Source organism: Carcharodon carcharias, chromosome 4 (genome assembly GCF_017639515.1).
Source record: "Carcharodon carcharias isolate sCarCar2 chromosome 4, sCarCar2.pri, whole genome shotgun sequence".
Taxonomy (NCBI): Eukaryota; Metazoa; Chordata; class Chondrichthyes; order Lamniformes; family Lamnidae; genus Carcharodon; species Carcharodon carcharias.
The window spans coordinates 171,500,945-171,514,833 of record NC_054470.1 but is presented as its reverse complement, the minus strand read 5'-3'; the positions used below and the strand labels follow the sequence as shown (position 1 = coordinate 171,514,833).

Below are 13,889 nucleotides of genomic sequence, written 5' to 3'. Positions count from 1 at the left end.
GGCCAATGACAGAAGACTCTTGTTAAAGCGGGTACTCACTATAACTACTCATCCTCCTGGAGCAATCTGGTGGATATTAGGGCCTCACGTGCATGCCTGCCTTGTCTGGCCCGTGCATTGGCCTCTTCCCCTGCAGCTTTGGCTTCCTCGAACTCCATGCCCTCATCCCCTTTGATGTCATCCTCATCGGAGGAGATGTGTGTCTCCTCCATGTCGGCATCTAGCAAGTCCTCCCCCCGTTGCAGCTGGTGAGGGCTCTGTGGGCCGATTGGAGGGCAGGTGCATGCACTGGAGGAAGCAATTAAAGGGATACCAAACTCCAGTTTTGCTAGGGCTCCTTGATGCCACACTCTGTCAAGTGCTGCCTTGATGTCAAGGGCAGTCACTCTCACTTCACCTCAGGTGTTCAGCCCTCCTGTCCATGTTTGAACCAAGGTTGTAATAAGGAGCTGAGTGGCTCTGGCAGAACCCAAACTTGGCAGCAGTGAGCTGTTATTGCTAAGCAAGTGCCGCATGATAACACTGTTAATGACCCCTTCAATTACTTCACTGATGATCAAGAGTAGACTGATGGGGAGGTAATTGGCCGGGTTGGATTTCACCTGCTTTTTGTGTGAAGGACATACCTGGGCAATTTTCCACATAGCTGGGTAGATGCCAGTGTTGTAGCTGTACTGGAACAGCTTGGCTAGGGTCGTGACAAGTTCTGGAGCAGAGGTTTTCAGTACTATTGCCAGAATATTGTCAGGGCCCATAGCCTTTGCAGTATCCAGTGCCTTCAGCCATTTCTTAATATAATGGGGAGTGAATCGAATTAGCTGAACACTGGCATCTGTGATGCTGGGGACCCCGGAAGAGTCTGAGGTGGATCATCCACTCGGCACTTCTGGCTGAAGATTATAACAAATGCTTCAGCCTTGTCTTTTGCACTGGTGCTGGGCTCCTTCATCATTGAGGATGAGGTTATTTGTAGAGCCTCTTCCTCCAATGAGTTGTTTAATTGCCCACCACCATTCAAGACTGGATGTGGCAGGACTGCAGAGCTTAGATCTGATCAGTTGGTTGTGGGAGTGCTTAGCCCTGTCTATCACTTGCTGCTTATGCTGTTTGGCACGCAAGTAGTCCTGTGTTATAGGTTGACACCTCATTTTTAGGTATACCTGGTGGTGCTCCTGCACTCTTCATTGAACCAGGGTTGATGCCCTGGCTTGATGGTAATGGTAGAGAGGGGGATATGCCGGACCATGAGGTTACAGATTGTGTTTGAGTACAATTCTGTTGCTGCTGATGGCCCACAGCGCCTCATGGGTGCTCAGGCTTGAGTTGCTAGATCTGTTCAAAATCTAAGCCTATCCCATTTAGCACGATGGTTGTGCCACACAACATGATGGAGGGTATCCTCAATGTTAAGCTGAGACATTGACTCCACTGTGCTGTGGTCACTCCTACTGATACAGTCATGGATAGATGCATCTGTGGCAGGTAGGTTGGTGAGGATGTCAAGTATGTTTTTCCCTCTTGTTGGTTCCCTCACCACCTGCCGCAGACCAAGTCGAGCAGCTAAGTCCTTTAGGACTCGGCCATTCGTGATGCTACCGAGCCACTCTTAGTGATAGACATTGAAGTTCCCCATCCAGAGTCTATTCTGTGCCCTTGCCACCCTCAGTGCTTCCTCCAAGGAGTATTCAACATGGAGGAGCACTGATTCATCAGCTGAGGGAGGGCGGTATGTGGTAATCAGCAAGAGGTTTCCTTGCCCATGTTTGACCTGATGCCATGAGACTTCATGGGGTCCAGAGTCGAAGTCGAGGACTCCCAGGACAACTCCCTCCTGACTCTATACCACTGTGCCGCCACCTCTGCTGGGCTGTTGGGACAGGACATACCCAGGGATTCCAGGGATGATGATGCCTGGGACATTATCTCAAAGGTATGATTCCATGAGGATGACTGTGTCAGGCTGTTGCTTGACTAGCCTGTGAGACAGCTTTCCCAATTTTGGCACTAGCCCCCAGATGTTAGTAAGGAGAACTTTGCAGGGTCAATTGTCATTGTTGTTTCTGGTGTCTAGGTCGATGCCAGGTGGTCTGTCCAGTTTCATTCCTTTTTTGTGACTTTGTTGCGGTGTGTTATGACTGAGTGGTTTGCTAGGCCATTTCAGAGGACATTTAAGAGTCAACCACGTTACTGTGGTCTGAAGTCACATGTTGTCTAGACAGATTTCCTTCTCTAAAGGGCATTAGTGAACCAGGTGGGTTTTTACAATAATTGACAATGATTTCATGATCATCATTAGATTTTTAATTCCAGATTTTTACTGAATTCAGATTCTACCACGTGCTGTGGCAGGATTCAAACCCGGGTCCTCAGAGCATTACCCTGGGTCTCTGGATCGCTAGTCTAGCAACAATACCACTACGCCATCACCTTCCAGGAGGGGTGTGGACTTCACCCCTCCCCATCTTGAGGACACTTGCACAGCCTGTCATATTCCGCTCTCCCCCCTTCTGACAACGTCTGATGCCTCCACAATACCTTTTGCCCAGCTAAAGGCTGCAGATGCCTCCTCTAACTGAGTGTCTTCTGATGCCAGAAACCCCCTGGACCAAGGCACGTGATGAAAGCAACAATGCACAACATCCTGGGTACAACTGAGACTGGACTGACATGCCCCCTGCCTGGACTGGGACAAGGAGAGTCTTTGCAAGCTCAATATTGCAGCACTTCTTCACTCAGCAATCCTCCCATTCTGGCCCAAAGCCGCTGATGTCATTCTGTAACTAACTCTCTCCCTATCCTAATGCTGAGGATGCTTCCCCACCGTCCCCCCACCACCCCGCAGTCGTGACTGAGTGCAGTCTTCCCCACACTTAACCCCTAAGTGGAGGCCTTGCCCTACAGCCCCTTTCCATGCCTCAGGCCAGTTTCCCTCCTTCCTCAGTGGAGCCCTCGCTCTGCGATGTGGTGCTGCCTGCGTGGTCTGGCACTGAGTCTGAGTTGCCACGAGCGCTGCGCGATGTCAAGATAGGCGAATGAACCGCAATGTCACGAGTGAAGTGCACGTCGCTTATATACAGTTGTCAGTCTAATTGAATGCAGACATGCCCTCTTGATCCAGTGTTAGCAGTTGATTCTGGAGCGCAGCCCTCACTATGAGATGCAAAGGTATTAAAATGCCGTTCTCGGTGTGCTGCTGTGGGAAATGTGGCCCGCCATTGACAGCTGGAGCGGACGATCCCGGGCTGCTTTTAGGATGGTAATAAACTGATTTTCCCGATCTTGATAATTTCCATGACATCCACCACGAGCGGGGCTGGAAAATCCCACCCTAAAGCTCAGTGAAGCTGTCATACATTGAGTCAATGGTCAGTGAGAGGGATACAGCTGTTGACAAAGGTATGGCACTTGTAGCAGGGGCATAAAAAGCCACTGGTCACACTTAGACCTTTTATAAGGTTTGGGAGGACTATGACCATTGGTCCTTTTTTAATATGAATACCATCAGTATCCCACCATTAGATGTTATAATATACAGCACAGTAGAAATGCTGGATGCATCATCTTAAAAAGAGAGTTCTGCTATTGTTAAAATAAGTGTTTTGCTAGGACACAAATCCCTTAAAGAACCAGTGGTAAATACAGAACTCGTAACAAGCATTAAAGAGAACAATCACATAATTTGCGCAGCACAGAAGGAGGCCATTCGGCCCATTGTATCTACACCAAATGTCCAAGTGAGCAGTTTAATTAGTGTCTTTTTTTCCACTTTCTCTCCATAATCCAGCACATTGCTCCTTTTCAAATAAAAGTCTAATTCCCATTTGAATGCCTCGACTGAACCTGCCTCTACCACACACTGAGGCAGTGCATTCTAGACCTTAATCGCTCACTGCATGAAAAGGTTTATCCTCGTATTGCTTTTGCTTCTTTTGCAAATTAGCTTAAATCTGTGCCCCCTTGTTCTCGATCCTTTCATGAGTGAGAATAGCTTCTCCCTATCCACTCCATCCAGAACACTCATGATTTTGTTAGATAAGATAGTCACTAAATCAGGACTTCTTTACCCAGTGAATGATTAGAATTTTCTTTTATTATTCATTCATGGGATGTGGGTGTCGCTGGCTAGGCCAGCAATTATTGCCCATCCCTAATTGCCCTTGAGAAGGTAATGCTGAGCTGCCTAACTGCTGCAGCCCATGTTCTGTAGGTCCGCCCACAGAGTTGTTAGTGAGGGAGTTCCAGGATTTTGACCCAGCGACAGTGAAGGAACAGTGATGTATTTTCAAGTCAGGATGGTGGATGGCTTGGAGAACTTCAAGGTGGTGGTGTTCCCATCTATTTGCTTTCATCCATCTAGACAGTAGTGGTTGTGCATCTGACAGGTGCTATCCAAGGAGGCTTGGTGAGTTCCTGCAGTGCATCTTGTAGATGGTACACATTGCTGCCACTGTGCGTCAGTGGTGGAGGGAGTGAATGTTTGTGGATGGGGTGCCAATCAAGCAGGCTGTATTAAGCTTCTTGAGTGTTGTTGCAGCTGCACTCATCCAGGCAGTGGAGAGTATTCCATCACATTCCTGACCTGTGCTTTGCAGATGGTGGACAGGCTTTGGGAAATCAGGAGGTGAGTTACTCACCACAGGATTTCTAGCCTTTGACCTGCTCATGTAGCCACAGCATTTATGTGGCTAGTCCAGTTCAGTTTCTGGTCAATGGTAACTCCAGGATGTTGATAATGGGGGATTCAGTGATGGTAATGCCATTGAATATCAAGGGGCGAAGGTTAGATTCCCTCTTGTTGAAGATGGTCTTTGCCTGGCACTTGTATGATACAAATGTTAGCCTGGATATTGTCCAAGTCTCACTGCATTTGGACATGGACTGCTTCAGTATCTGAGGAGTTGCAAATGGTGCTGAACATTGTGCAATCATCGGCGAACATCCCCACTTCTGACCTTATGATGGAAGGAATGTCAATGATGAATCAGCTGAAGAAGGTTGGGTCCAGGACAGTACCCTGAGGAACTCCTGCAGTAATGTCCTGGAGCTGAGATGATTGACCTCCAACAACCACAGCCATCTTCCTTTGTGCTAAGTATGCCTCCAACCAGTGGAGAATTTTCTCCCTGATTCCCATTGACCCCTATTTTGCTAGGGCTCCTTGATGCCACACCCGGTCAAGTACTGCCTTGATGTCAAGGAATGTCACTCTTACCTCACCTCGGGAGTTCAGCTCTTTTGTTCATGTTTGAACCAACGCTGTAATGAGAATGTGGAACTCATAGCCATGATGAGTAATTGAGGCAACTTGCTGAGATACATTTGAGGGGAAGCCCTCCTGCTCGTCTCTGGGTTAACACCAGCATCGGCAGGACGAAGCCATTAAGCTGTCAATTAATGCCAACTTAAGAGCCTCCATTGGCATTGGGGCCTTCCTCCCCAGACTTAATCAGGATGGAGGCAGGAATATGGCGGGGTCCCCACCCCCCACTTTTCTGCCCAATTAAAAGCCCCTCCCCCTACCAACCTCACCAAGTTGGGAGGGGGGGGGCACAAGGTTCTATCCTTTGTTACCAAGTTAACATGTACTAAGACTGCATTCTGAAAAGAAATACATAGATCAGGCCGGGAATTTGATATCTAAACAAGTCAGACCCGTTATTTTGTTTAACAAAGGAATAGGGAAGGTTTCTTCTCTGGTTGCTTAGTAATAATGTACTCTGCACCAAATTGATCATGTTGTGCAGCAGCCTCATAAAAAAGAGCTTGCCTTTATATTGTACTTTACAGCAGATCCCAAATTACTACACGTATGTTAAATTATTTTTGAAGGTTAATCACTTATTGTTTAAACATGTATATTTTTAAGAATGTACTTATGAAGGCGAAATATGTGGTGACCAGGGAAGTTCTTCCCCTTCGCATCTTAAAATACATTTTAGTTTTTAGCTAGAGTTACCGATCAGAGAGAATCTTCCTGTCTTGTTGATGATACCCTGCACCAACTCTTAACAATCAGCCTAAATTTTCGGCTAACCATCCTCACTTTCCTGATTCTTTTCCAAAGCAACTATTTGATGTACCTACCAAGTCTTTTACAGCCGACAAGTCATTTACTGTCTTATGTTTTATGAAAATAGCTTGTTGTACTTGTACTAATCTCGTAAAACAGAACAAAGTCATATAGTGTTTGATTTGATTGTAATCTCTTTTCTGTAGTGCCACATCCATGTTACTGGTCCTATTGAATGCATTAGCTCCATTCCTGTCTGCCCCAGAATAAGACACCAGGGTCACTTTCAAGGACTGACATAGGGGAACGTATGAACAATCTGCTCCCCATTCTTTGATCTTGGCAGGGCAACCAATTGGAGGCTTCACTTGGCTTCAGCATCCCTCAGCTAGGGAAAGGAAAATCAGCTGCAATTCTCTCTCCAGATTGCCATCCTAACACTGGAACAGGAGTGGGTCAGCCTCTCAAACCTATTCCACCATTCAGTTAGCTCATCACTGATCTTTATCTTAACTGCATCTACCTGCCTTAGGAGAGTTTGTGAAAATGGGCTTCTTGACATCACCCTTGAGCAGCAGGGCTCTCATGTTAAGGATAAGCTCTTCAAGACATTCTGGCCTCCAGAATCGTGTACACTGTAAGCAATATGCGGCAATGTGTTGCACCTCAGGAAAATTGCAATTTAAGAGTATATAAAACAGATTTGAGAACACATTTGAAAGCCAAGAATGCAGTGATTTCCCTGTACTGTATGATGCTATTCCTAAATGTCTGTATGTTTTATTTCCAAAGCACACTTTCTGGATAAGATTGTTAAAGGTACTGCATGTTTTTTTGTTGTTCTTGTTATGCTGACCCTGTATATACAGTCAATAAGTAACTGACTCTCTTACTTACTTGTGTCATGACTTCATTATTCAAGCTTTTGTCAGTTAATGCATTAATGAACCATTTACACTGAGTTATGTCTGCAATATTTTTACAGCAATTAGTACCTGAAAATCTTGAAAGTCAATTAGCTAGCAATACATTTGTTTCAGATTCATTTGCTCTCCCTTTGTAGCTGGTGGTACGGATGCAAACTCACCTAATGTGGCACTGCAAAATTGCTCAAAAGTAATTGAGAGCAGTTCATTCCTGTTACGCATTAATAGTTGATGCAGGAGAAAAAAAATGAGCCACAGAATGCAGAATTTTTGAGGAGTAATTTCATCATGCAAGAAGAAATCATTCATAACGATGTCAAGCACTATTTGTAAGCTATGTGTGAAACTGTTAAGTGGCTTGGGGTAAATTTGATACAAGTTTAATGATCATGGCATCTCATCTTTCATTAATAGTATTTATGTGTTTTCGCAGCATTTCTGAAATATGTTATTTAGTTTGCAGAAATGTTCCTGTAGCTGCATTTCCAGACATGTCTTATTTAAGCTGATAGCTTTGACAATGAATCCAGTCTTCATTATTAAGAGCAGCAATAGAAGTTCTGTTCAACTCACTCACATCTTTGTAAATGCGAGCATCCTTTTTCTTCTGTTTTGTATAAATACAGATTCTGAATATGCCATTACTTTTAATTATGTTTTCCACAATTTTCCTCCTTGTCCATAATAGCAGACAAGATAGGATATAAAGGTAAAGACAAAAGCCCTAGGGAGATTGTTACGGACAATCCCTCTCCGCTATCTGTCTTCAAGCACGTCATTTAGCGTGATTTTTTTTATTTTTAAGTTCTTTTTTGTTGACTTTTTTTTCTGTTCAGGCTTTTAGTCTATGTCCATTGTGGTTCTTATGGTTATTACGTTCTGTCCGTCTTAAGTCGTACGACATGCCAAGCTGCTGTTTCTGTTGAAAACCTTGTCCGTCCCGTTCAGCCCATCCGCAGTCTTGATTAGGTGCTCAGCACTCACTTGTTTCCTGACCTTTGCTTACTCTTTTGAAAGGAATGTGAGTTTTTAAAGCTTAAAAGTTTTTTTTCGTTATCAATAAAGTATAGTTATAAATACCTTACCTATACTTTGTTCATCTATTTCAGTTGCCATAATTTCACATGAATAAGCATCAACTTGAAAGCTCCACAATAGTAAGAGATCCTATCTGCAGTTTGAGAGAATGGGTGCAGGAGACAGAAACCGACACGGTTCTTGCCCCCAAATGTTTCATGCTGAATTGGTATGCTGATCTTCATCTGTGTGGGGGTTGTGTGTCAAGCCATATAGTCCTAGCCTCCTGTGCTGAGGAGTTGTCTACAAGAGGATAAACACAGAGGAAAATGGAGAGAAAAGATAAATCTCAGAAATTACAAGCAAGGTTTATTAGTTCTTTGGAAATAACTCTTGAGGTTTAAGTCCTTCAGATGTTTAACCTGTTGAGTACAAAGCACCACCTGATGTGAATCTAAACCACATGGAGCCAGACTGAAATCCTAACCAGTTCTCCATGCTCTAGTCTCAGCACAGACAACAATTGGAGGCTGCAACTGGCTTCAGCATTTCTCAGCTAGGACTGGAAAATTAATCTGTGGTTTTCATTCCCGACTGCTGTAAGAAGATCGGAACAGGGTAGGCCATTCAGCCCTGGAACCTGTCCTGACTGCCATGTAAATAATGGCTGCTAAGCATATTAACTCCATCTACCCATTGGTAACCATAACTCTTGCCTGACAAAAATCTACCTATCACAGTTCTGAAATTTTTGATTGACATAGCCTCAGTTAGAAGGAGTTGCAGATTTGCACTACCCTTTAAACGAAGAAGTACTTCCTGATATTATCCCTGAATTGCCTAGTTCTAGCTTTAAAGCCATGTCCCATTTGTCTGGATCCCCTCTATGAGAAAAAATAGTCCCGCTCTATCTACTCTATTCAATCCATTGATCATCTTGAATACATCAGTTAGTCCACCAAATAATCACTTATACACAAGGGATTATGGTAGATGCAGTATAATGTGGATAAATGTGAGGTTATGTTTGGTAGCAAAAACAGGAAGGCAGATTATTATCTGAATGGCTATAAATTGAGAGAGGGGAATGTGCAAGAGACCTGGGTGTCCTCATACTCCAGTCGCTGAAGGTAAGCATGCAGGTGCAGCAGGTGGTAAAGAAAGCAAATGGTATGTTGGCCTTCAAAACGAGACGATTCGAGTACAGGAACAGGGATGTCTTGCTGCAACTATACAGGGCCTTGGTGAGACCACACCTGGAATATTGTGTGCAGTTTTGGTCTCCTTATCTGAGGAAGGATGTTCTTGCTATAGAGGGAGTGCAGCGAGAGTTTACCAGACTGATTCCTGGGTTGGCGGGACTGACATATGAGGAGAGATTGAGTCGGTTAGGATTATATTTGCTGGAGTTCAGAAGAATGAGGGGGGATCTCATAGAAGCCTATAAAATTCTAACAGGACTAGAAAGGGTAGATGCAGGAAGGATGTTCCCAATGGTGGGGTAGTCTAGAATCAGTGGTCACAGTCTGAGGATATGGGGTAGACCATTTAGGACTGAGTTGAGGAGAAATTTCTTCACCCAGAGAGTGGTGAGCCTGTGGAATTCACTACCACAGAAAGTGGTTGAGGCCAAAACATTGTATGTTTTCAAGAAGGAATTAGATGTAGCTCTTGGGGCGAAAGGGATCAAAGGATATGGGGAGAAAGCAGGAGCAGGCTATTGATTTAGATGACCAGCCATGATCATAATGAATGGCAGTGCAGGCTCGAAGGGTTGAATGGCCTCCTCCTGCTCCTAGTTTCTATGTTTCTATGATTATAAGCCTATCCAATGACTCTTGCTGGAAAATGCATGTCTGTGAGGATTTTGATTGGACTGCGGTTCCATTGATACACATGAAGAATGGCCAGAATGAAGCCTCAGTGGGTGGGGTGGTTGGCACCTGTGGTACCTTCTGCCAATTGAAGAGAAGTGCTTTTAGAAAAGGAGCAGAGAAAATTTGGTGGGGCGATAGAACCCTATACTGTTGCTGAATGAACATTCAGTGGCACAGCTGCTGATCAAGAATCATATATTCCTGGTGCATCGGGAAAGCTAGCACATCACAGCATGAGTGAAAAATCTGGGCTAGTATTTTGAAGTGGTAAATTTCTACTCAGTACTTATTTACAGTGGGTAATAGGACTCTTCAGGTTAAGTCCAATTGACATAGTTCACATACAAAGCCTGAAGCTGCAAACATATTGAGCCATCAGTTTCACTGGCACTTGCCTAGCTTCAAAAGGGTAGCTAAGAACATTAGACACCACTGACCAACCGTTTGTTATTCTTGGTTATCTTTTGTTGCTATTTAATGCCCCCCCGCCCACCATTTTGTTTTTCCCCGTTATGTGAACCTGTAATGCCTGCCACATTACGGGTCCCTGACAGTGAGGGTCTGTTCCTATGCCTCCACCAAAGGTAATTGGGAGATGCATGAAAAGTCCCAACAAATTTCCCTCTATTTTACCTTCCCAGATGTTCTCGGATGAGGTCAGGCTCCAGGGAACACATTCACTAGGGAACCTTTGGGTTGGAGCCAGTATTCTGTTCGAGTATTCGTGATTGGGTGTATTACAGGGCTTTTATCGCCTTTTCAAAATTTGATGGCTAAAGTTGGAGTGACCAAATGTTCAAATGCCTCAGGGCTCTCATGTTCAGTAGACAGGCCAGGGCTACCTTGATTGGAATAGTAAAAGAGCTGAATGGCTTCCCACTCCTCATCAGCAGCCAAAGTTCCCAGTGCACGATGCACCCAAGACTCACCCCAGCAGTTAGCCTGTCAGTTCTGGGAATGTCTTGGAACCATAGAATCATGGTGAATTTGGATCATCTCTTTACCGTAACCTGGTCCATTGGGTAATGGATTGAACCACAATTCACTTGCCTTTCTTAACAGACAACAGAGTGATGGAATCTTCGTCTCCTTGCCTCCAGTTCTGACAGGTAAAAGGGGACAATATTGTGCACTCGCAAACCATCTAGCCCAGGCACAGGATTTCCTTGGAACTGCTCCTAGTCCCGTTCCATCACCATAATTCTGCTGGAAGTGCAGCAGAAAACCATAGCTGGCAAAGTTATGTGTGACCACAGTTCTGAGGAAGTCGCAATTAATTTCAGTTCAGAAAATCACTTTAGTTGAAGTGACCGTTACTGGATCGAGCATGGAATTTCATGTTCTTGTAATTGTAATAGTAAAAGGCCTTTTGTTACATAATTCACACTTCTTTCCATTATTTTCTGTGCTGTTTCTCTATTGTATCTTCAGGACTCTGAGAGGACTCCACATCCACATATTTGGTTTCCTTGGTAACCATAATGTTATTCATAAGAATAATGGATAATTTGAAATTTCCTCATAAGATTCCTATATATAACATAATTTTTATCAAGATCTGACTTTTTCATATTCCTTCAGCCAACTATATATGCATAGATTACACATTTGGATATAATATTGCAATTACCATTCAATGATTCTGCTTTGTTTGTGCCTTTCAAAGAGTAACAAATATTCATAGTTTCTACTGCAGAAGGGTACAGTTTATCCATGTGAAATTATGGTATCTGTGCTTCAATAAAAGGCTTGTAGCTGATGATCCTCCATGAGTGTTTATTTGCATAACACAGCAACAGAGCATTATGTTTAGTATTTATTCTCTGTATTCTTTTCTCAGAGGGTTGTCCTGGTCTTTGCAATAGTAATGGAAGGTGTACCCTTGACCAAAATGGCTGGCATTGTGTTTGCCAGATGGGGTGGAGAGGAGCCGGGTGCGACGTTGCCATGGAGACTGCATGCTCTGATAGCAAGGACAACGAAGGAGGTAAGAATACAGATATTCAACCCTTGCAGCTGTCCATGCCTGAAAACAAAGGTTAACACGAATGACATGAAACATTTATGCAGATTTACTACCCACTGATTCTTTCTTTGGAATAATGCTTGATACTTTTTGGAGCCTTTCATGCATGTTAAACAGATGTAATTAATCATTGAATTAAGCAATGTACAATTCAAATACAATTTCACAGCAAAAGCAAATAAAGGATTTTGCAAAAATGCAGCAAAATCTTTTATAGAATCATCAGAAGTTTTTGGCACAGAAAGAGGCCACTTGGCCCATCGTGTCTGCACCAGGTGAAAAACAAGCCACTCAGCTTAATCCCACTTGAATTTGGCCTGTAGCCTAGCAGGTCCGGCACCTGAGGTGCATATCCAGACACCCTTCAAATGAGTTGAGGGTTTCTGCCTATACCACCCTTTCAGCCATGAGTTACAGGCCCCCACAACCCCCTGGGTGAAAAAAAAATTCCTCATCTTCCCTCTAATCTTTCTGCCAATCACTTGAAATCTAGGCCCCCTTTTCAACATGTAGATATGCCATTCTGTTGAAGTTAAGAATCAATTGAGTCAAAGAGGTCAGCCTTACTTTCCAATTCCACTTTACCAGTGATGTCGAGTGTCAATATTCCAGTCCAGTGCAGTTCTCACTGTCTATTCCAGTCCTAACTGTCTAGTCCAGTCCAAGTCGATGTAGTCCTTCCTGTTCAGCCAAGTCCTCATTCCCATGAGTGGCAGCGCATAAATGTATAATTTCTCTTAATTCCAGCAGAAATCCTTAGTGAGTTTCGTTCCCATAGGCACTGATCACCAACTAATGCTGTAACAAAGCAGCCATTATTCTTACATCAATCTCTTAAATGCCCTCTGAGCTAGGGCAATTAAGGATGGGCAATAAATGCTGGCCCTGCCAGCGACGCCCACTTCCCACGAACAAATAAAAAAAAAAATTAACATTGGGTATTGACAGACAGTTCAAGCCTCATCCTGTTCTCATCCACCATCCACAGAAATGTTTCCAGTGATTCTCTCAATAGTAATGAGGAACACGGATCTCTGCTGCTTTAGTCATATATACTGCAGCCGTGTGTAATATCCAGAAACCAAGCTGAAATCAGCTTAATCAGCTCAAAACGTGGATCAAAGCTGGGATCGCCCACCCTCACCATTGCCCAGGTAGTCACTGGGAAATCTTCTGACCCTTAGGGGAGCTCTAAAATATGCATTTTAATGAACAGAGTGACCCGATCCTTGCACCAGAATTGCCCACCTTGGAAGTGATCAAAGAAGGGCTCCACTTTCTTTAAAAATGGTCAATCTCTTAAGGGTTTCTACTCAGTTCTTTGGAAAATTATCTCAACATTTGTGAATTGAAGTTGTATTATTGTATTTCTTTTCTCCACGTGATTAACGTTGCTTTGTGCTTCCCATGCTGGCTCGATTGTTGACAGGTTTTCCAGGACAAATGATCCTAGGTGGTAAACATTGTTTGAGCAAGGCACTTGACTAAAGCATTAATTTGGAAACTAGTTCAACACACATACAATCTGCACTCCTGATGTGTGCGTGGCAAGTCACCCCCCAACTCCAACTGATAAAGCGGGTTTCCGAAGTAGCTGGTTTGAGTTGGCTGCTAACTTCTTTTCATTTTAGTTAGAATTACTTTGAAGTATTTTTTAAGCAGCTACTATATTTTCCTTGAAAGCCTGATCCATATTTCGAAGAAGAAAGAATGACAGAATGAACTTGCACTTATTTGGCGGCATTCACAACCCTAAACCATCCCAAAACATTTCACAGCCAATGGTGTACTTTCCTAGTGCAGTCACTGAGGTAATGTCGGAAATATTTAGCTGAAAGTCTCCAACAGTTGTGTTTGTGTTAAACCCAGGTTGATGAGGAGAAAGAACTGCCAGGGATTTTCTCAGAGGTTCTCTTGACCAAACACCATTTCCACACCGGAAGATCGGCAGAAACTTTGGATAAAAGGTGACTGATCAAGAGAACCCTTGGAGAGATTGTTGGCTTTTGCCTCTGCCAGTTAAAGGCTCCTAT

At 43.8% G+C, this 13,889-nt stretch overlaps 1 protein-coding gene across 4 annotated transcripts in view; it reads left to right on the top strand.

Annotated features, from left to right (window-relative positions):
• tenm3 (teneurin transmembrane protein 3) overlaps positions 1–13,889 on the top strand; it is a 584,772-nt gene that overhangs the window by 458,487 nt on the left and 112,396 nt on the right. For all 4 annotated transcript variants that reach the window (XM_041186060.1, XM_041186059.1, XM_041186063.1 and 1 more), the window contains one exon: positions 11,671–11,817. In XM_041186060.1, the coding sequence (XP_041041994.1) occupies positions 11,671–11,817 (147 nt within the window). The remainder of the gene's footprint in view (positions 1–11,670; positions 11,818–13,889) is intronic.